Source organism: Electrophorus electricus, chromosome 12, assembly GCF_041902795.1.
Source record: "Electrophorus electricus isolate QZ-2024a chromosome 12, ASM4190279v1, whole genome shotgun sequence".
Taxonomy (NCBI): domain Eukaryota; kingdom Metazoa; phylum Chordata; class Actinopteri; order Gymnotiformes; family Gymnotidae; genus Electrophorus; species Electrophorus electricus.
Window position 1 is genome coordinate 21,764,705 of NC_137508.1, and position 23,598 is coordinate 21,788,302.

At 47.4% G+C, this 23,598-nt stretch overlaps 1 protein-coding gene across 5 annotated transcripts; it reads right to left on the bottom strand.

The window, feature by feature from the left end:
* Positions 1–78: 78 nt before the first annotated feature.
* On the bottom strand, positions 79–23,486 carry wdr35 (WD repeat domain 35). 5 transcript variants are annotated; one of them, XM_027008258.3, is made up of 29 exons: positions 23,213–23,486; positions 22,602–22,719; positions 22,295–22,333; positions 22,148–22,219; positions 21,946–22,038; positions 21,589–21,717; positions 20,950–21,083; positions 20,535–20,700; positions 20,145–20,290; positions 17,512–17,637; positions 15,928–16,113; positions 15,397–15,429; positions 14,347–14,407; positions 12,777–12,921; positions 12,315–12,384; positions 11,741–11,794; positions 11,447–11,556; positions 10,682–10,898; positions 9,895–9,975; positions 9,549–9,685; positions 5,964–6,167; positions 5,452–5,598; positions 5,236–5,368; positions 4,834–4,944; positions 3,996–4,160; positions 3,734–3,874; positions 3,232–3,388; positions 2,184–2,418; positions 80–1,023 (listed from the first exon to the last, which is right to left on the bottom strand). In XM_027008258.3, the coding sequence occupies exons 1-29, from the start codon at positions 23,234–23,236 to the stop codon at positions 873–875; spliced, it is 3,585 nt and encodes a 1,194-aa protein (XP_026864059.2). In that variant the 5' UTR covers positions 23,237–23,486; the 3' UTR covers positions 80–872. The 5 variants fall into 5 exon arrangements, with proteins under 5 accessions (XP_081580851.1, XP_026864059.2, XP_026864060.2 ...); XM_081724725.1 differs by lacking the exon at positions 3,734–3,874 and having other exon boundaries at positions 79–1,023; XM_027008259.3 differs by lacking the exon at positions 22,295–22,333.
* Positions 23,487–23,598: the final 112 nt, after the last annotated feature.

A 23,598-nucleotide genomic window follows, 5' to 3' on the forward strand; every position in this document is an offset into this window, starting at 1 on the left:
TGTTAGTAACAATATTTTATCCACTCACTGTTCTTTTTAATTCATTTTATTACTTAGGCTAATAAAAATTATTTGTACAGGAAATGATTTACACACACACACACACACAATATATATATATATATATATAATGTGTGTGTGTGTGTGTGTGTGTTTGTATGTGTGTATAGCTGCTCTTTCGTTCTACACACATGGACACGTTAAAGACACTGCACATCAAGATTCATTGTCTAAGTAAACATATAACAGGTGATAAAGTAAAAATATTATATGCATATAATTTGCTAATGCAAAAATATAAGGTACATTCAAGTGTAGTAAACATTTAGGCAAGTGACCACAATGCCAAAAGCTCTGTAGTCAAACTGACAGAAGACTGTTTGTTATTCAAGGCTAGTGCCTTGGATTAGATCGCTCGATGGGTGACGGACCAGTTAAAAAAATCAAAACAGTCAGATACTTCCTGTGCCGTTACTGTACGCTGACGCGTAGAGTAATTTAGAGTGTAACATTTTGTTCTCACTGCTGCTACACAGCAGCGGACTAATCCCTAGTTCCTGGAGGGGCTTCCTACCCATATAGTTTTCTACACACATCAGTGAAAAGTTGGTTTCCAAATCTGTTTCATTCTAAGTTATTAAACCATTAGCATTGCTAAGCCTTTTAAACCATGGCTGATTTCCTTATGGTTGCAAACCCAACAGTGTCTTCATGTCGGTTAATTGCGGAGTAACGATATAAAGTGAGTGGAGCATGTCCTGGGATTCTTCTTGAACGAAGAACAAGGAGAGACAGGGAGAGGAGGCAGGGCACCGTACAGGGAGGCAGAGGGCAGGGACGTGGGGCAGAGGAGGCCGCAGGGATGGGCGGAGTCAGGCCAGTGGGGCATGGCACAGAGGGCAGAAGCTGTGGCTTGTGATGTCCTGCTCGCGGGCGCAGTGCTTGCACACGCTGCACATCCAGAACTGGTAGTCAGAGATGCGTCTGCCGGTGACTATACAGGTGGGCGGCTTGCCCTCCGAACTGAGAGATGGGGGAAGAAAACAAGAACAGCGTTACCAAACGAAGCGTCCCCTACACGTTTTTATTTTTACATTTACTGCATTTAGCTGATGCTCTTGTCCAGAGAAACTTAAAAAAGTGATTTCTAAAGCCTGACCTAAGTGTTTACACCTCACTGCCTCCTGTAAAAGTTCTGGAGTGAACTGTGAAACAGCTTTTTAAAAAAAAAACAACTCAAATCCCCAAGCACGAACCACTGTGATTGGCAGAATACCAATACCACTGCATGGCCACAGCCACAGAAGCGGCACGGCATTTCATGCGCATGCCAGCGCGCCCTGAGCAAGACCCAGGGCAGACATGGCCGTCTGAGAACATCCCGGCGTTTTACAGTTACAGCCCAAACAAAGCATAAAACTTCCACTTCGGCACATCTGTACTGAACATGCAAAGCCAACAGAAACAGTGGTGTTAAAGGAGAACACAGACAATTAGCGCTTTGTTTTTGGACTGTGAGAAACTGACTGTGTAGACTGAAGGTGAAACTAAAAGACTTCATTCTTCAAGAGCCTGGGGAGGAACCCAGACTGATTCTAGTTGAACCCGAGAGTCCAGGTAAACTCTAGTTGAACTCAGATGTCCTGCGACCTCCTATGACCTGTGCAGCATTGCTATGTGCCTTTGCCATTTCTACTTGCTTTCTAGTTAACTTAATTTCTCCTCTTTTTGTAACTGTAGAAATTAGGCAGCTCCTTGGTGCAAGATGTTGGTGCGTGAGATGTTATGCCCTTGTATGAGGACAGTGTGCAATGTTTCAAAGTTTCAAACTTCTCTAGCTGTGGGCTCTCAGGAGGCCACGTTGACACTGCCAGAAGGTGTCTGTTCACCAAAATTGTGAGCTTTGGCCAGATGCCAAAGGACTACAATAACACAAGATAGCAACTTAGAGTACACAAGTTTGTAAAGTTTTTGTCCTTAACAGGACAGCTGAAGTGCTAAGCGAGCCCTTTCCTAACTAGAGATCCCGTCGTCTTATCTAAATGGAATGTCGGACAGGGCCCTAAGCCACGCAAATGTGTCTACATGCATTTGCTTAAGGAGTGTGACCGTCATGAAATAAAGACAAGCTCTCTGTGGTTAAAAAAGCCCAGGCGGTGCGAAGCGAGCGTGTTGCGGGTCACCTGTCGTCCGGACTGTCTAGAAGGCGGCTGTCTTTGGGACTGTGCTTGGTGAAGATCTCCAGGGCCAGGTCCTCGTAGAGCTGCCTCTGCTCCGCGGACAGACTCTCCAACGACTCCAGCTTGATGAAGGCCCGGGAGCAGGTTCCGAAGGCACGGCTCGCCGACGCGCAGACCGCCAGCAGGGAGTAGATCTCTACAGGGGGGATGATGTCCTCGTAGTCCCGCAGGTGAAGAGCTGGAGAGAGGGAAAGGAAGAGAGGGGAGAGAGAGAGAGAGAGAGAGAGTCAGAAAGACAGAGAGAGAGAAAACGAGGCAGGGTGGGGAATGCGTGGGAGAGGGGGGAAAATAGAAGCAAAGGAAAAAGAGGAAAATGTAGAGGAAAAGAGAGAGAAGGAGAACGAGGAATAATAATGATGATCCAAAGTGACCACACTTGAGTGTGTGACAGAGGGGGTAAATGAACTGCACGCTAAAACACTTTATGGAGGAGAGCTTTCATAAGACACTAACACAAGATCTATTTTAATTTTCCGCTCTACTAAACTATGATTAGCGTTTCATTTAAAGACATCCTCTAATGAATTAGACAGATGCTGTTTCATTTTGAGCCTTTCTGTAGCAGGACACAAGGTCATGCTATATATCATCCTGTGTGTGTCTGTGTGCGTGTGGGGGGGGGGGGGGGGTAAAATCACACTGCACAAGATGATGTGGAACAGCCTCATCATCTGCATCATAAATGAAGGATTTCACACATTTGTGTGCCCGCACTCGCACGCACGCACGCCACGTTTCTTTAGTGTGTGAAACTCTCCTGAACACTTCCCCAGAAGACCTCCATGTATGTTGGGGTCCAGGCCAAGACAATTAAACAAGAGCATAAAGTGTGACAGTCGAGCACCTGTAGCAGTGAGGTGTGTATGTGACACAGTTCCTGTGTGTGTGTCTGGAATCCAGGTTTTATAGAATTTAACATAAGTTTCTTATGTCAAATGACTCAGGTGGTTTAACACCGTGTGTGCGTGCGTGCGTGCGTGCGGAGGCGTACCTGTGCTCATGCCGGCCTCGGGCGTGCCGTCGTACAGCTGCCTCTGGGCCAGCAATAAGAAGTGATAGGCCTCCGCGCCCCGCCATGCTTTGTCCACTGTACAGCCATCTGACGCAGCCGCGTCCTCCTCCAGCAAGCCGGCCAGAGCTGACGTGGCCTGGGGCAGGTACACACACACACACAGACACACACACAGACACACACATGTGAACACACACACAGACACACAGACCCACACGTGCGCGCACAACACGCACATCCTCGAGTGGACTACAAATAGCCCTCTTTATCGCTAATGACTATGTTGCTAGATGAGATCCAAAACACACCCACTGACTACAGCCTCACGTACTGAGTGGAGAGTCACCTCCCCACTGACACTCGTACGAACGTCACGCGCACAACATGCTCATTTCCCCTTGCAGACATCTGTGGGGAATGTCTAGGGTTCCTCCAAATGGACAGGACCTGGTGAGGCCTTGCGGTGGCACGTTAGCCGTACCTCTGACTTCTTGCCCTTGGCTTTGCTGTGCTGGGAGCTTTTGACCTGCTCGTGGTAGTTCTCCACCAGCAGGGCGGCGAGCACGTACAGCTTCTTCACCCGCAGCGGCCTCGTCCTCTTCTTTGCCTCTTCATCAGCGATCTGCCCCAGGGGGGAGGTGCATTCGCTCAGTGTTTGCACGCAGCACACACGCCGGCGAAGTCCTGGGACCCCACGCGCGGCGCCGCGGGCCCTGGGCTCCCATGCATTCGCACACCCTCACCTTGAACATAAGCTTGGCCGCCTCCAGGAAATGATGTGCTTTGCGGTACAGCTCCACAGCCTCCAGAGTTTTGTTCTTCTCCAGCAGGTGAGTGGCGTACTTTGACAGCAGAGGACCAATCTCCTTCATATTGTGGTTCTTAGCCAGTTCCACAGCTTTATTCCACTGAAACACACACACACACACACACGTATTTCTTCCAAGTCAAGACAATGTTATGCCACAGTTTGTTTTTTTTTGTCAGAAGACATGCATAGTTGTATGTAAAATGAACAAGCTCGTCAGAAAGAGGTCTTATGTCTACAGCTTTGCAAGAAGAGTTGATTTTTGTTAGAAGTATTAAAACACGAGCCTAACACGAGCCTAGTAGAACAACTGAGAATGTTAGAAAGGGTGACAGAGGATGGCGAACGCTCACTTTGGAATATACTGCCATAATTATGGACACAGGCATTTAGAGTGGCAAAAAACAGTTGCTGAAGTGGTGAGCGATAATTACAAGTACAGCGCTTCCAGCATGTAATTTCTGTCCTGTCCAAGAAGCAGCTTAATGTGTTTAGGAACCCGGGAAGCCTTGTGACGGCCGAGCGCAGCTGCAGGCACCTGGCTCTTGTGGAGTGTGGTATTATTAAGCCCCAGTGTCTATTGGCTAGGCAGGGCAGGGGGCGGGGCAAGGGGGTGGAGCTTGAAAGCGCTCCAGGCAGCTGTGGCAGCAGAGGTAGGTCGGACCACGAGATGAAACGCTCCGCAGCAGTGGAGGGACAGTTGAAGAGAAGTTCTGCAAGATGGAGGTGGGTGGATGCAGGGTGGATGTGGGGTGGATGCGGGGTGGAGCTACCTGGTTCAGGTGCACGCAGGTCTCAACTGCCGCTTTGGGCTGGCTGCACCGCAGATACGCGCTCACTGCCTGCTCACACATCCCCACCGTCACAAACATCTGCCCGATGTCCTAAACACAGACACAGACAGACACACACACACAGACACACACACACACACACACACACACACACACACAAGGGAACACTTAATCAAAATCCCAGAACACATCGAACCTCGTTAACCTTTTAGTTTGGGAAGTGCGGCCACGGTGTTTCATTTTGGCTCTGGTTTGCCCTTTTTTCCCCGCCTTAACACATTCATCCCGTTTAAAAGCAGCAAAGAAGCCGACATGAAGAACTGCAGATGAGCAAGGAAAGACTAACATGTAAGTGAGAGGGGGCTGGAAGGGTGATCTTACTGGTAGCAGCTTGTGGTTCTCGGGCAGAGAGTTAGCGAGTCTCTCCAGACCCTCATAATCCTCCAGCATGTAGTAGCACTCGGCCAGTCTCTCCTGGTTGCGGCCCTGTAGGTAGTACTGCACCGCGTTCAGCCTGAGGGGCAGCAGACACCGCGATAAGGCAATGTGGCGTTGCTGGGGGGGGGGGGTGCCGCATGGGGTGTGGTGGTGCGGTACCATTTCTGCCTGTCGGCGAAGTAGTCGCCAATGGCGTTGTAGGCCTGCTCCTGTAGGGCGTCATCGCTGTCACCCGATCCTGTACGCAGCAGCTGCAGAACCCGGAACCAGTCGCCCAGTTTTATCCTCAGACTGATGGCCAGGTCCCTGAGAGAGAGAGAGAGAGAGAGAGAGAGAGAGAGAGAGAGGGTCATTGACAAAAGTATCAGCTATTTGAGGTAAGAAGAAAGAAAAGTGATATGAGTGCAAGGAGAGAGGAAGAGAAATAAAGATAGAGAAGAAAGAAAGAAAGAAAGAAAGAAAGAAAGAAAGAAAGAAAGAAAGAAAGAGAATGAATGAATGAATGAACCAGGAAAAAAAAAAAAAGGTACCTTTCAGAAACCCAACCTCAACTGACCCAAAGCATTTCCACCGAACCCATCTGCTGGCCGTGCACTGTTCCCGGCACTAGCATTGACCCCTCCGCCCTGGGGAGGTTGCTGGGATTGACCCCTCCCCCCAGCTGCCCATACCTGCGGTCCATGTCCAGGTACATCTTCTCAGCCTCCTCGAAGCGGCCAAAGTAGGCGGCCACCTCGGCCTGCTTCATGGCCTCGCTCTGCAGCTTGCCCAGACGCTTGACGAACTCAATGCCCTGGTAGTCCCGGCAGCGCACAAAGGCCTGCTCGGCTGTCTTCAGCTCCAGGGTCTGCAGGGCGGCCTCGGCCAGCAAACGCCTTCGCACCGGCCGCGGCGGGCACATTGGGAAAGAAGCCTTGTTTAAACGCATGTGTAATTTTACAGGGAGAGAATAAACAAAGAAACAAGCAATCGGATCACCAGATCTGAAAGTGACCATCAGACATCGGATCCGTTCTGACTGGATCATGCCAGAGTATTAATTAGCTTCACTTGAACTGACCCCAGTACAGCTGATCCAAAGCTGGGTTGTGGATGGTGTTTTTGGTCGGTATTTTCAGCTAGATCAGACCTGCATTCATTCACTGCCCTTAAGATCTTTCCTTTCCCCAGTCACTACACCATAGCCCAGTCACTCCCTGGATTAATTGGAATTATGCAATTTTCAGGCCCTGCGTTGCATTACTGACACTGTATTATCCTGTTGGCACAGCAAGATATACTGAAGCTGGAAAGTCCTCTTTTGTCTGAAGAATGAGTCTGAATGAATGGACGGATGTCTCATAAAACGTCCAAAGCTCCTGGTTCACTCGTCATGGTCAGCAAAAGCATTTCGCATTCAGAAAATCTCCATTAGGGGTCCGTTTGGACTCCTAAGAGTCAGTGCAGGATCAGTTCGGACTCTTAAGAGCCAGTCTGACACAGGGCCAGTGGGTGAAAATAAATGTGGACCTGTGTTGGCAAGTGCAGCTGTTGAAGGCCCAGACCCTTTTTGGCTTAAGCACGGGCACCCAAAGATCATGGTGGTTCACAGGTGAAAAAGCATGCAGTGAGATGAAGGGAGCACCGTGTGTGCATGTATGTGTATGTGTGTGTGTGTGTGTGTGTGTGTGTGTGTGTGTGTGTGTGTGTGTGTGTGTGACCAGGCTGAAGTCTTTGATCCATTCACAAGTGCCTGGGAATGACCTATGAACCCACAGCAAACTCCAGACTCTACACAGTCACATCTCTCATCATATACACACACACACACACACACACACACACACACACACACACACACACACTCGCACACACCAGTTTCTTTCAGACATCTAGTAGCGTGATGGACCTCGTGTGGCCTTCAGAACTGCAGCAGTCTTCATGGCAGATTCCACTAGACGTTGAAAACATTCTGCAAAACATTCTGGCCCACGTGGACAGGACAGCTTCTTACAGTTGCCGCAAATGAGATGGATGTACTGATGTGCTCTGAACAGCTTGTTCTACCTCATCCCATAGATGCTCTATAGGATTATGATCTGGCGACAGCGATGGCCAAAGAAGCAGGGCAAACTCGCTGTCATGTTCCTGGAACCAATCCATGACTATACGACCCTTGAGGCATGGTGCATTGTTCAGCTGAAAGTGTCCTTCTGGGTAAACGGCTGCCACAAAGGGATGAACTTGGTCAGCCACGATGCTTGGGTAAGCCCCACTGTCCAAACGTCCATCCAGAGGTATCGGAGGAGCCTGGATGTGCCAAGAAAGTGTTCACTCCATTTCTCCACCAGCCTGAAGTGTTGACACCTGACAAAAAGGGCTCATCAATTCAGGCTGCTTGTGCCAAATTCTCACCCTTCCATCTGCACGGTGCAAGAGAAATCTGGATTCATCTGACCAGGTGATTTCCCCACTGCTCACTGATCTCATTTTGTGCTCTTTCGCCCACTGGAGTCTCACCTTTCTGTTTCTCTTAGACAGCAAAGGCAATAGAATTGGTCATCTGCTGTTGTAGCCCACCCGTGCTGAGGACAGTTTGAGTCAGTTGGAGCACAAGTGTTGTATTTGGCTGTGCACCACCTGTTCATCATAATTATTCTTGACCTCCTCCAACCCCTTGTGTCAACGGGTTACATCGATGGGATCCTCCCTCAGTTGATGTTTTTACTCAATCACACCTTTCTCTGTGTGCTCTCAACACCGCTGTGCCATAAAACCCTACAAGGAGGCCATTTCTGAAATACCGGCTCCGTTTAGTCTAGCACCGGTGACCACGCCCTGTTCACAGTCGCTCAGATCACTCGATTTTCCCATTCTGATGTGGAGTCACAGTGAAACTGATTTATGGAAAACTCGCTCATGCTGTACCCCAAGGTCTATACAGGGAAGCTCCAATCGTGAAAAGGCAGGTGTCTCTAATGAGACTATGCGTGTGTAATACAGACACACACAGACACACACAGACACACTTCACTAAAAGAACCCTGGTGTCAAACCAGTGTTACGGTGACATTAAAGGAGTTGGGGTGGTTGGGCTATGCTGTTCCCTTGTTTTCCCCGTGGCCCTCTGAAATTCCTCCAGGTGATGCGAGAAGTGCTAGGAGCTGCATGGCTCCAAAGGTAGCCGAATTCCCAACAGACACTGGCGCTCCCAAATGCACGTGATTCCGTAGTTGTGACATCTCCAGCACACTGCAACGGCACTTCGTTCAATCATTTTCTCCATCATTCTCTCTCTCTCAGTGAAGCAGGCACCTCTGTGAGTATCTATGGCCTTCGAAGTAGAACCTGCTGAAAATGAATGTGCCATTTTTGGACCAGAATTACACATTTCTTCTGGCCATCTCCAGTCCTCCAGGTTTATTTCCCCAATTATATTTCACTCATTTATCCTTTTCTTGCTGTTTCTGAGACCACTTCAACAAAATCACCACTCGCTGTTCACGGCGCATCCACCATATGACATTCTTCATATGGTGGAAGTGTTCACCTTCACCGTTCTGAGCCGACATTGTAACTCGGACCATAAACCAGGCTGTGCCCTGTGGCTTCTCACGTATCCGAGACCATAAACGGGCCCTCGAGTCTCACGTCATGGGGGTCATAAACCAGTTCAGACTCCGTGGCATCTCACGTCACTGAGAGAAGAGTAAACAAATGCCCTCACATGCATTACTGCCCCGAACACAAACGCTTAAAAGCACCCGGGTGCGCGCACACACACACACAGAGACACACACACACACACACACACACACACACACACACACACACAAACATACACACAAACACACACACACACGCCATGTTTCTTTAGTGTGTGAAACTCTCCTGAATCGAAGAGCATGTGTCCTCTCAATGCTGTGACAATAGTCCTGGAAAACAGACACACACACACACACACATATACACACACATATACACACACAGCAGAGGACCAATCTCCTTCATATTGTGGTTCTTAGCCAGTTCCACAGCTTTGTTCCACTGAAACACACACACAAGATTCCATTCACATTTCTTTGTCGTGATCCTGGTCTTGTTGTTTCTGTGACCACACCAACAAACACAGATCTCCCAAAATGACAGAGAACTGTCTAAATTCTCCTTCAATATCTGCTCATAACGTACATGAAAACGCAAACAAGGTACCGGGGTCAAATCCGGGAAGCCGCTTAATTCCTCTGCAATAACGAAAGCCTGTGTGCCTGGCCTACCAGAGGCGGGGGTGGGGGTTGTCCTCTATGAACTGTGAGGCATCCCCTATGCCCACTTTCTCGATCAGTGTCCTGCTGTCCCTCAGCGAGCGGATCTCAAAGTTCATCAGGAAGTCTTTGTTTGGCCTCTCCGGCTCCTGATACGAGGGTCAGACGGCCCAAGGTCAGCTGCGCATTCGGTTTGACCCGTGATTTAAACCCAACATGCTCAACAAAAGAAAAAAAATCTCTAACACCTCAGAACTTCAGAACTGATAATAAACTAGAAGCCTTGTGAATAAAGCATTTTGGACAATCATCTATTTAACTGCTACATTTGTCCACTACCGGCGTAGGAGACGTGTACCTTCATAATTTCGTCCAAAAGAACGGACTTAATTTCCAGGTCTTCAAAGTTGCAGATGAAACCGGATGTCTGAATTGGTTCCTACAGTAGAATTACGGTAAAGAGAGACATGAAAAGAAAGCCAATATCGCACACAGCAACAACATATCAAGTTAGATGTACTAACTGTAAAAACATCCTTCTGCATTATGGCCAGGCCCAATAAACAGCAGCAGACCAAGCTCCTTCTTAAACAGGCAGTGGAAGGTAGTGTATCTGAACACGAAGGCCAAACGGCCAGTAGAGAGGCCGCTGTTTCCCCAGACGCCACATTGTGTCTTTATAGTGAGGTCATGGTGAAGGTGGACTAGACGACGTTCAGAAACACGCTTCACTGAGAAAGTCCGGCTGCTTATTTATGAAAGAGCCTCACCATATCAACAGAAACCACATGGACAGAAGATGTTCGCTGTTAAGCAGCATACAAAGGACATTATATTATGGCATCACACATCAGTAACGACTTGTGTGTTTCACCTCTCTTTCTGTCTCTCTCTCACTGTCTCACTCTCACTGTTACTCCCACTGTCTCACTCTCACTCACTGTCATTCTCTCTTTCTCACTCACTCACGCTCACGCTCACGCTCACCCTCACCCTCACCCTCACCCTCACCCTCACCCTCACCCTCACCCTCACCCTCACACTCACACTCACACTCACACTCACACTCACCCTCACCCTCACCCTCACACTCACACTCACACTCACACTCACACTCACACTCACACTCACACTCACACTCTCACCTCTGGGTCCAGATTTCGGAAGACATACATCCTAGTCTTCTCCATCATGGCGAACAAGTCAGGGTTGTCGTTGGCCCACTGCATGTCCCAGACATCTTTGCGCTCAAATTTGGAGGGGTCTCCAGCTAAAGAAGCTCCCTCCGCATCACCTGGGGAGCCCCGTGCCTCCATGTCAAAGAACGTCAGCACTCCCATCATATCGATGATGGCCAGGCGACTGAGGAGGGAAAACACAGCATTACCGAACATGACAACTTGGAAATCTAGACATATGGAAAAAAAATACAGACTTCTACAGCAAAACAGAAGAAAACTTCAGCATAGACCTCAAATACTATGTGGAACAAGGTTAGGGATATACAACTGGTATAAAGTCTATGCAAAAGCACGGTAACACATTTTACTACAGTACACTATAATGTAGGAGCAAGGAGGGTTACACTATGTGACCAAGAGAATAATACAAAGCAAAGTGATGCTTTAACCCACTTCTGATGCACTCAGTCCTGCTGAGGGCTACACCCTCTGTCACACTGGACAATACACCCTTAATTCCTCTGGGGTCTATACCCTCAGGCCTGCTGGGAGCTACACCCTTGCTCCTTCTGGGGGCTGCACACCCTGTCGCACTGGGGGCTACACCCTTAATACCCCTGGGGACTACACCTTCTGTCTCTCTGGGGTTACACCCTTAATCCTGCTGGGGTGTAGAGCTACATCCTCCATATGCTGGGTGCATAGCTGTTATAATGAGGGTGTGGACACCTGGAGTTGCAGTTGAGAGAGAGCTGGTAAGCACGGGAGCTCAGAGAATACTTCTGCAGAAGGCTGACATTGGGTAAACTGTATCTGTGCAGGGTCCCAGACTCTCGACCCTGGAGACACACACACACACACGCACACACAGACACGCACACACAGACACGCACACACAGACACGCACACACAGACACACCTGATATAACAGACTTTATGAATAATACAACAGAAAAGGAAAACTAAAAGGAAACTCCAGGTGATGGATTTGGTAGGGTTTCTTAAAGAGGCAAGAGTACATACCACTAGGAGAATTTTGTCTGATGCTGTGATACAACAGATGGGATCTCTTGTAGCCTGAAACAGAGGAAAATATACAGGACATGGACATATACACACACACACACACACACACACACACACACACACTCCTGCGCAAAAGAACACTCACCTACAGGGGAGATGGAAACTTACATACACACCCTTATATACAGCAGAAACAAGCACTCATTTTCACACACTCATCTATAGCAGACACACACAATTATTCACTCAGTAACAGGGTATACAATATTACACAGAAATGTGTGCATTTTATAATTATACAAATTATACAGAGGATTTGAATTTTGTGTTTCCGCTCATTAGAGAAAGCTTGGGGAGCGTGTGTCCTGTCATGAATGATTTATAGGTTTCTGAACCCAATCCTCCGGCAAGGAGTTGAAGCAGCCACAGGTATGCATGTGTGTGTTTCTCCCGTGCTAGCATACAGGCGATACGGGCAGTGACATTGTGTGTGTGTGTGTGTGTGTGTGTGTGTGTGTGTGTGTGTGTGTGTGTGTGCGTGCGTGTGTGTGTGCATGTGGTTGGCACTCACAGTGAAGGCTTTGGCAAAGTCCAGGGTGCCATCCGTAGTGCCAGTTGGGCTGTCATCTATGTGGTAAACCCTGCAGGATAGAGAAACAGAGAGAGAGAGAGAGAGAGAGAGATGGACAGAGAGGAAAATACAGAGAGATGAGTAATGAATGCAGACATCAAAGATACCCTTCTGCGCACTGGCGGCAGGCGAACGCATCGTCTCGTGGAGACAGCCGGGAGGGTGCACCTGCCGGCTTTACACAGCAGACAACGCAAACAGAGCGCGGGAGTCCGGCCTTCGTCACAGAGCAAGCCCTGGCAAATAAGCCTCAGACACCATCCCAGACGCTCGAGGCATGCTGCCCTAAGGGGCCTTCACATAGCCAAGCAAGTTCATACTGCCACACTTCTAAGAACACTGGGGATGCCGCTATTGATGGCCCCCCAAACCGCCCTTAACCTCTGACCTACAGCCTCTGACCTTTCACGACCCTCCTTCCTGGTCTTGGCAACCTGGTTGATCTCCAGAGCAGTGAGCTTCTTGGCCACGCGGTACTGCCAGGTGTAGAGGGCCTCCCTGGACGCGGCGATCACGTGAGTCTTCGTCATAGTTACAAACAGAGGGTCTGTGAGGAGGAAACACCAGCGATTACTTTGTCAGCCCGTACTACACAGCAGCCAGCATTACACTGGCTCAAAATATCCTGTGGTTAAAGATAAAAAGCAAACTTAACAAAGCCCATATTAGAGCAAACTCTAGATTTACTCTAAACTTACATTAGTGTGAATAATAGAGATAATACATAATTATACTTTATATGACTCAGTTGCCCCTGAATGTTGCTGTGCTGTGTTTGCAAAGTCAACACGGTTTCCCCATGAAACACAGACGCATGTAGGAGGACGTGAGAAACGGACACGCGCAGGAGGACGTGAGGCACGGACACGCGCAGGAGGACGTGAGGCACAGACACGCGCGGGACGACGTGAGGCACGGACACGCGCGGGACGACGTGAGGCACGGACACGCGCGGGACGACGTGAGGCACGGACACGCGCGGGACGACGTGAGGCACGGACACGCGCGGGACGACGTGAGACACGGACACGCGCTGGAGGACGTGAGGCACGGACACGCGCGGGAGGACGTGAGGCACGGACACGCGCGGGACGACGTGAGACACGGACACGCGCTGGACGACGTGAGGCACGGACACGCGCTGGACGACGTGAGGCACGGACACGCGCGGGAGGAGGTGAGGCACGGACACGCGCGGGACGACGTGAGACACGGACACGCGCGGGACGACGTGAGACACGGACACGCGCTGGAGGACGTGAGGCACGGACACGCGCGGGAGGACGTGAGGCACGGACACGCGCGGGACGACGTGAGGCACGGACACGCGCGGGACGACGTGAGACACGGACACGCGCTGGAGGACGTGAGGCACGGACACACGCAGGAGGATGCGCTCAGCTCCAGCAGAGTACACCAGGCTGGGCCACGCAGGAAAGCGCAAGCATAGCCTTCCCCCAGAGGGCTGCATCTCTCTGGCTTTCTGCGCTGCCCCGCCCCACACACCCAATGAGGCAAGATAAGGGGACAACAACACGATCGACAGACCGATGCCAATGATTCAATAAGAGCCAGTTTTCCAAATCTGACTGTGACAGGATGTGGCAAGGATCCTCTGGCAGAAAACATTCATTAAGCTGTGTTTGAATGAAATTCCTTGAGCTTGAATTTCTTTTTATGTTTAACCACAAGACAAAGGGAAAAACCATACTTTTATGACATGAATGTACATTCGATCTGTAGAATCAAATCAAATGTGGTGTGTGTGTGTTTGTGTGTGTGAGTGAATGACAGAAAGAGTCATTGTAAACTAAAAGCAAACACACTGTGTTGAACAAAACTTTATGTTGTAATTCTGCTGTGTTGAGCTTGGTAATTAGGCTAAGTACAGTATGCTGTAACCTACAGCTACATAAAACCGAGACCAGGTGTTTGTGCAGGTTAGCCATGTGCCACGGATGGTTTCTCCTACCGATGTCGATGTATTTGGAGTCCAGGGGAGTCCCAATGGAGTTACACAGCACCAGCACATACTGCAGGACGACAGAGCACATGCGCAGTTAGCTCAGTGGCTGCCTGGGCCGGCTTAGAGAATGAGCGTCACGGACACCTTTCGGATCGCTGCTGATACCTGTCTCGCCCTGAGCTGGTCCCGCGACTTATCTGAAAAGTCGTGCATTTCATCACAAGTTTCATAGGCTAGCTCCTTCAGCAAAAGGATTCAGTCTGGCATGTTCGCATACTCTCTGGCCTGGCCAAATCACTGTACTTGTTGTTTATTTTCAAAGTATTATACAGCACACCTCTACCTCCCACAGTCTCTCCCATTGGCCCTCTAGACTGGACAGCTCACCCTGATCCATAACAAAGCTTACACTGCCCCTGAACATGAGCTGGAAAGAACACAGAGCGCTTCCAAACTGGTTTTTAAACCATTTCAGTTTTAAACTGGATGACACTTCAGGTGACTCTATACCATGTAGTCCTTCTTCTTATATTCTGTGATGTTCATACTGTATATCACCCCCTGCAGTAAAAAGCACAGAATCTGAAACTTTCTTTTGAAAACATGACACATTCGTTTAGACCATAGGTTATTGTTATGGTCCCACATTTAACTAATGTCATTTCCTGGTAGGGTAATTCCACCTCACAATCCTCCCTACGATGGTCCCACTGCAACGCTGGGCTGGGTATCTCCTCCTGTCGCAAAGAGTTTGAATTCACTTGGTCAGATAATTATATTCCTTCATTCCTCCACTAGTCTAAAAGTATATTACTTTAGCAAAACGCTCATGGCATCTGTAGTCTTCCATCCGTACGGTAGCAGAAGGACTCCGTAATCCGCTCATGCAGGAATACCTTGCAGACTCTACTGAGGTGCCATGTGAGCGCTTGATCTACTTTCTCCCCCTGTGATAAGAACCAGTTAGCTGATCCTCAATAGATCCTGAGCTGATCCTTAACGGTGTTTGGGGATAGGACGAAGAGTCAAAGTGGGTTTCGATAGATGCATTCTTACCGTTGCCACTACAGCATCAGGGTCCGTGTCCTCCTGTTAGCAAAATAGGGGCAGGCGTTAGGAGGAGGTTCGAGGTGAGTTTACTGACACAACCAAGAATTACATTTTACATACATATTACATTAGTTCACAATTAAATTCTACAAAGCCATATTCACTGACCACTGGAGTTGTGGATCTATGACTAACAACCTGGTTTATGATTCTATGTATGGCATTTATCTCAAGTATTATGTAGTACACTGAGGTATAGACTCAGCGCCCCCTTGGACTGAATGAAATGTCACTGATAACGTTCAATATTTCAAACTTCAGCGTCTGTTGGTGGACGGAGATGAATTATGGTGGAGGAATGGGAGAATAGCAGGCAGGTATACCTGGGGGTGGGAGTGGTTGTACCTGGGGGTGGGAGTGGCTGTACCCGGGGGTGGGAGTGGCTGTACCCGGGGGTGGGAGTGGCTTTACCTGGGGGTGGGAGTGGTTGTACCTGGGGCTGGGAGTGGTTGTACCCGGGGGTGGGAGTGGCTGTACCTGGGGGTGGGAGTGGTCCGCCTTGGTGGCCAGTATGCAGAAATCGCCGCAGGTGGTGACCGACAGCAGGCTCTTCACATATTTCACAAACTTCTCATTGTTCTTAGTGTCCCAGAAGACCACGCTGTACTCCATCCTGTCCGGCCTGGTGTACGCGTACACCACGGTGTTGGAACAATAGCCCCACTACAGAGGCAAAGACAGAGAGACAGGGAGACAAAAGGCAAAGAACAAGACCTGGAATAAGCATCATAGTATTTCCACAATAGTTCTGCAGCAATAAAAGCAAATGGCTGTAGATATTGACAGCAATACTGACATGTTATAGAATCATAAACTCCAGCTCAGTGCACTGCAAACACGCTGACCATTCTCACATATCAGTGCTGGTACTGAACAGCAAATCACAAATCACAGTCTGACAGGTAACAAGCACATTATGATTACAAGCCAATAAATAAAAATCCATTATCAGCAAAAAAGCGCATGTTTTCATACAATTAAGAATTATCGTTTCTAATGCAATCAGTCCAAAACATGTAGCAAGCCTCATATACAACATTTATATGATAAAAAAAATCATATGGATATTTAAAATGGAGGGAAATATGGGCGGAGCTGGAAGTTGCTTGGAATGTGATCTCTCTTACAAATAGAATCGGCTGATGTTCTTGTGCTCCATACGCTTGGCTGACAAACTCAGAACTCCAGACCACACCCCAGTGTCAGAACTCCACCGTCTCCATGTCAGAACTCTAGACCACACCCCAGCCTCGGAAATCCACACCACACCCCAATGTTCGTGTTGAAAGGGCCATGTCAACACATCAGGGGTACAATGTCAGTCACAACTCACCGTGAAGAGCCGCGGTTATAAATCTCCTTAAAACCACAGTTCCCGGTGCCCTGAACAGGAACAGACACTACTGCACTAAAAGGGGTTTGGTCCACAGCACACACACAATTACACAGTCCATAACCCAACAAGGTCACCCAGTCAGAGAGGTTGAGTCTGGCAAATCGAGGACTTAAGGGTACACTTAAAGGTACACACCATGTCCCTTTAAAATGAGGCCTGCAATAAAGTAATCGCTTGTCTTCAAGGTCAGAGAGCCAGTGATGAGATTTTGACATAAAACAAGCAAGACTATGAACTAATGTCGTAAAAGCCAAAGCAGGGATAGTGGATGCTTGGCCGTGTGGGTGTTTAGCTTTTGGCTGAGCAAGAAGAAGACTGTGAAACATTTTTTTTTTTTGGCTTTTTGTGACTTTTTGTTGCTATGGAAGCTCGGACGTCCAGGGAAAAGCTCAGTAGTTCCGGGGAAGAAGACCAGCGTGGAATGCATTGGCCCCTTACCCTTTTGGGGCCTCTTGTTGGCCTGTACCCCAGTGTGGCCATGGGAGCTACCCGCTACTGGTGCCAGTGGTCCCTCTTCTAACCAGATGTACAGTCAGTTTACCCGACCAAGGCAGTGCAGATCTTGCGCATGGGAAAATTGACCCGGGGTGTGTAGAGGAGGAGGGGAGAGGAGAACATTCTCCTACCTACCCCTGAGCACTGCTGGGGGTGCTCTCGTATCGTACCTTGTAGTCAGGTCTGATGTTGGCAAAGTAAATGAAGGAGTCCACAGCCAGGGCGATCCTCAAACCTCCGCCCTCCCACGACACGGCAGTCATCTGCTTGCCGGGAACCTTCAGGGTGCGAAGGTGCTGCACCAGGAGACCAGAGGAAGAAATCAGGGAAACAACCATTAGGGGCTGGACATGGTTGCTAGGGCAACTGAAAGTGGGCATATGTATGTGTGTGATTATGGATGCGGGTGTGGACAGTGGAGTCAGTTTCTGAGCACAGCACCGCTGTTAGCTGGATATTTTTGGTTAGCAGATCACACTTAATCCAGCTGTGACTTTGACATGTTTAAAAAGACAAAAAAACTGCTGTGCTGCGAAGGCCACACTAATAATATGCAGTGAGCAGTGGGCCTGCAGATAAACGGCCCCTGGTTGTTCTTCTCCATGGTTTACCCGAGTTACATACCCCGAAAACCAAAGGTCGGCGCCTTGAGCGCCTCTATAAAAGAACTGGTCTGACTGTTCATAAAGTAGCCTATTCTGACTATATGCATAATTATAGGTCAGCTCTAAATACTGCCCGCTCGAACTTTATTTCCTCTGCTATCAATGGTCCCAGACAGAAGCCCAAAACTCTCTCTTCCACTATTAATAAGATCCTTCAGCCTCCATCTTCCCCTCTGTCTGGTACTGTTGATTAATGTGAAGGTTTTCTTAGATTCTTTAATGAAAAAATAACCAAAATTAACCAGTTTTTCCCCTCTAATCCGATTATGGGGACACCCATCTCACCCTTGCTACTGAACAATTTTTTGCCTTCTCTCTCACCCAACCTTCCCTAATCTCTGAGATTATAACAAAAACCTAATTCCTCTACCTGCCAACTTGATCCTGCCCCCACTACTCTTCTTAAGAAGTGTTGTTCTGCTATTTCTGCTCCCATCTGTCATCACATTAACGCATCCCTTACCTTAGGTTATGTTCCTTCAGCTCTCAAAACCTAAATGGAGTAAATGCTGCACTTCTTGATAATTACCGCTCCATTTCCAATCTCCCCTTTCTGACCAAGGTGTTAGAAAAAGTTGTAGCTTCTTAATAGGCTCTACTTGAACCTTTTCAGTCTGGTTTCCGTCCAGTGCACAGCACTGAGTTCTCAACGATCTTCTTCTCTCTGCTCATTCTGATGACCTGAGTATTCTCTTCCTTCTAGATTTAAGTGCCACATTTCACACAATTAACCATAACATACTCATTGCCATTATTAACACGGTTCTTGAATGGTTCTCATCCTATATTTCTAATAGAACACATTATGTTGTTTTAGGTAAACACAAATCGCACACTGCTACTGTCACTCAAGGTGTTCCCCAGGGATCTGTCCTTGGCCCTCTCCTGTTCATTATCTATATGCTACCCTTTGGTCAGATTATCAGCAGGCAGGGTCTTCACTTCCAGTTATGCGGATGACACTCAGATCTATATTAACACCAAGGCTGACACTACCCTACCACCTCCTGTTTTATTCTCCTGTATCCAAGATCTCAAGCAGTGCATGAGCATAAACTTCTTAAAACTCAATTCTGATAAAACGGAATTTCTACTTATTGGCCCGAAGTCCAAAATATAAAAAATTCTCTAATCTTAAATTAAATCTGGACAGTATCTTGATCAGTTCCTCATCCATAGTTAGGAACCTTAGCGTACTCTTTGACTCCTCTCTCTCTTTTTAACCCCACGTCAAGTCTCCGGTAAAAAATGCCTTTTTTCTCCTCCGTAATATTGCTAGGCTTAGGCCCATGCTCTCTACACATGACGCTGGTGGTTCATGCTTTCATCACCTCCTGTCTTGATTACTGTAACTTTCTCCTCCCTAAAAAAACCAACCGTTCACTTCGCCATGTCCAAAACTCAGGCGCAAGAATCCTCCTTCAAGGAAATCAGTCCACATCACTCCTAGTCTACATCAGCTACACTGGCTCCCCGCCCCTGAACGCATTCAGTTCAAAAACCTCCTCATTACATACAAAGCTCTGCACGGTCTGTCACCTCCATATCTATCTTAACTCTAACACCCTTACTTCCCCACTCGTACACTTCGGTCCTCTATTGCAGGTCTCCTCTCCATCCCCTAGTTTAGACTGGTGTCTGTAGGAGGCAGATCCTTTAGTGTCAAGGCCCCAAAACTATGGGACTCTTTACCTTAATCTCTCCCTCTCTGCTCCACACTCTCCTCCTTCAAATCTCAACTTAAAACAAACCTCTTTTCCCAACACTTTTCATAACCTCTTTTCTTAGCCGTATTTATTTATTGTGTCGTCAATTTGTTTCAGTTTTATTAACTTTTTTTTTTTAATTCCACTATCATTGTAAAGCAACCTTGTGCCTGAGAAAGGCGCTATATACATTTAACTTAATAATAATAATAATAATAATAAAAATAATAATAAACTGGTTGATGACGGCTAATGACTTTGTGCGTGTCATCAAATGGGCTACAGTCTGTATTTATCCACTTTTAAAAGAAGACATATTTGAGCCGTATATGAGACATATAATGAGATATACGTGAGGTATTCCTAACAAAGTCTGGTGTTAACTAATGAAGTGGAAGCTCAGTGTATCCAGGGTTGTTTTTTTGTCTTTACCTCTCCAAATGGTGTGTAGAAATTTAAGACGTTCACATCTTTATCGCTTCCCATGTTCCGGAGAGAGCCTGCAACAGCAAGGACGCTGCCACAGTGGTTCCACTGGACACTGGCAACATTCATGCCCGTGTCGATTATCACTGGATCTGCATGTGCACGCACAAACATACAAACACACACACAAGACAGAATGTAGCGAAAATATCCTCAGTGGATCTACTATTCAACTGTTACTGTCAGTCAATAATAATCATTTCTACTATTACTACTAATGTCTGGTGAGATTCACCTAACCATCTCATTTGGCATGACGCAAAACCGATATGTGCTCTGTGGTCTTCACTTGTCCATCGGGGCCCCGCCCCTGGTCCCCCCCCACGCCCCACTCACTGTCGTCGTTCTCATAGCGCATGACCTGACAGCGGCCGTTGTCATAGCAGATAGCAAGGCAGGGACAGTCGGGCTCGACGTAGCCCTCGGTGCCCGCGTACCAGTGGATCCCGGCGATGCTGAGGAGCCCGGTCACATTCATCAGACAGTGCAGGGTCATCTTCATCTGCCAGGAGCACAGGCGCACACTGACGAACATCTCCACAGCACAATCAGAATCAGAACTTGATTCCATCAGCTAACAGCCGTGCTGAACTAAAGGCATTTATGATGAGATTAAATATTCAGCTTTACTGAGGACACCTTGACCTCCACGTTACAGCCACCCGCTGGGTTTACAAAGAGCGCAGGCTCACACACACAACAATAAGAGCTACTCTCTCCTGATGGGGTGACTAAACCCAGGGATACTCACGATGAAGTTGCCCTGGTTGTCGTAGATGTGGATCTCTCCGTTCGCCATTCCAAACAGCAGGATCTTGCTGTCGGGAGACCAGGCCACATGAGCCAGCTGGATTCCCTTTAGCTCCTTCCCCCAGATCCTGTTACCTGGAGTGACAAGGACACACACACACACACTCAGAGACAGAGATAATACACTGAGTGGCGACAGAGAGGAGCCAGAGTCAGATTTCCGAGACAGTTTGTGTCAGTTTCTGTGGGGATGCCATACAGCATTACCAGATACTGACAAATATGCTAGCCAATGAAATCTCAAAGGAGGGACAAAAAAAACATAAGAGAACTGCAACCAGTAGCCATAAAATAACTGATCACTGACAGTGTTCCTAATCTGACAACAAAAAAAAGTTAATATGGTGCAATAACACATTTATTTAAATGTGGAAAACAATATAGAAAACCTAGGATGACAACAAGTAATGTTAAGGTTCTGGTTGTGCTCTTGAGTCACCCTGCAATACACCTCAGTCAGACTAAGGAGTATGACATAGACTGGGTTAAGTTATTATATCTGTTAGCAAAACAGACCTCAAAAACTAGTTAAGGCATTACAGATACAAGATAGTCCAAAAAGACCAGATCATCAACTCACCATCCACTGATCCCACAATAACGGCGCCGTCTTCATACACAATACAGATCTTCTCACCATCTGCATTCCAGCTCATACTCCTCACCACTGACTTATTCCTGTTATTAATCATCTCCTCGTACCAGGAGCCTGTTCAACAAACAGAACCGAGTGTGCATGCACGCGTGCACACACGCACACACACACACACACACACACACACATACGTGTGCAGACATACACCCACACATTCACACACACAGAAACAGGAAGAAGGTAAAACTGCAAGTCCAGTATCCTACATCATGTGTTAAACTGTGTACAACACTGTCCAAAAACTGGGCTGACTCACCACAGGCTTAGCAAATGCCTACCCACCTTTGTACAGCATCCAGACGATGATGAGGCCATTCTGGTCACTGGTGGTCAGTTTCTGGTACTGCTCGTTCCATGTCACCACCTGCACTGCACCTGCAAAGCAACCGAAAACACCAGGCAAAGACATTAGGATATGGGAGAAATGGAGTACAAAGTATGAAGTACTGCAAGTACTCAGGGGATTGTCTGGTTGATGCGTTACCACTGTGCCCTTCTAGTGTCTGGTTCATGGACAGGTTACTTGGAGCTGCAAGCCCTTTCAGTTTGGCATCATCTGTAATGTGGGAATGACAAAGTGTCAGTGCTAATTATTTACACTTGATTAATCAATCATGCAGACAAATGTTACCTGTAGTAGAAAGTCCCATGTAACCTAACGCTTTTAACCCTGTAAAGTGTGACACAAAAGCAAAAAACCAAGAGCTGGGGAAGAGAAGAGATTTTATTCTGTCTGCATTCTGTATTGTCTTATCAATGTCTAATTGCCTTTTTAGTTTAGACTTATTTAGCCAACAGACTTTCTCACCTGGCCTATCATCACTTCATAAATAATGTGATGAAGACGACTCACGCTATTCCAGTACATACAGGTGTAGAGTTGCAGAAATCCATAGCTGACCTACTGCAGAAAACCTCCCGTGGGTGCGTGTGTTCACCTGTTTGAGTTTCTAGCTTCAGGACCTTCAAGAGACCCTCGTCTCCTCCACAGGCAATGAAACCTTGATTTTTGTTCCAGGACACACATTTCAGTCGAATGCTGTTAGGAATTGCAATCTGGGGGGATGGACAATATCGTCGTTCCTTATCAAATGTTAGATCCCAGTAGTTTTAGTAGTTTTAGCAAGCTACAAGATGATGCAGCTGTTAGCTAAGTTAGATAGATGCACAGTACGACAAATACAATCATGCCAAAAAGATAGATGAAATGTCAGGAAAAAAAGGTATTAGCTTCAAGTACATGGCTATCTACCCAGCTAGTTAAAACCATCCAGTTCATTTGACCAGCATTGTATCTTATGCACCTAATTTAGCATGCTAGCTATATAAGGTCAACTATATTCATCCAGTTCGCTAAGTAGATTGTCTGCCTACTAGAAAATCACGCAATCTTCCTAGCAAGCTAGCTAGGTTTCCTATTTAGTTATCTAGATAGCTAGCTAAAGAGATAAAACACCGTGCATAACGGATCAAGGTTGTTACTCAATGTTCAGTTGACAGTATTTGATTGTAATACGGTACTTGTTAGACCAATGAAGCTTAACGTTACCTTCTTACTAAGGTAAATAAACATCGTTGCCGAAGATGATATGCTGGTGTACTCTTAGCCCAGCTTAATAGCGGACCTCAAAAGAATTTTTACAAATGTTTTTTCTTGCGCTGTTGTTGACAACTAATAGAGCCCTCAGCCCCAGTACTCCTTTTTGTTTCTCTGTGGTAAAGTCTAAATTAATTAATTGATTTCACATAATTATTTTCTTTCTCGAAAGCATTCTATGTAGCTAGCTAACTAGCCAACTTGCCAGCAGCGAATGGCTTGCTTGGTTTCTAGGTAACAAGAAACCGGAAATTACGTCCCTTTACGTGGCCTTCAAACGTATCCAAGTGGTAATATTTCAATTTATTGATGATTTTGATGATTAGGAGAAATATCAA

What these genes read in the sequence shown, in the direction of transcription:
- wdr35 (XM_027008258.3), bottom strand. Translation starts at nt 23,236, where the DNA reads ATGTTTATTTACCTTAGTAAGAAG. An exon ending in TTATTTACCTTAGTAAGAAG is followed by an intron (nt 22,720 to 23,212) that starts GTAACGTTAAGC and finishes CCATCCCCCCAG; the next exon opens with ATTGCAATTCCTAACAGCAT. An exon ending in CATGGGACTTTCTACTACAG is followed by an intron (nt 22,220 to 22,294) that starts GTAACATTTGTC and finishes CCCACATTACAG; the next exon opens with ATGATGCCAAACTGAAAGGG.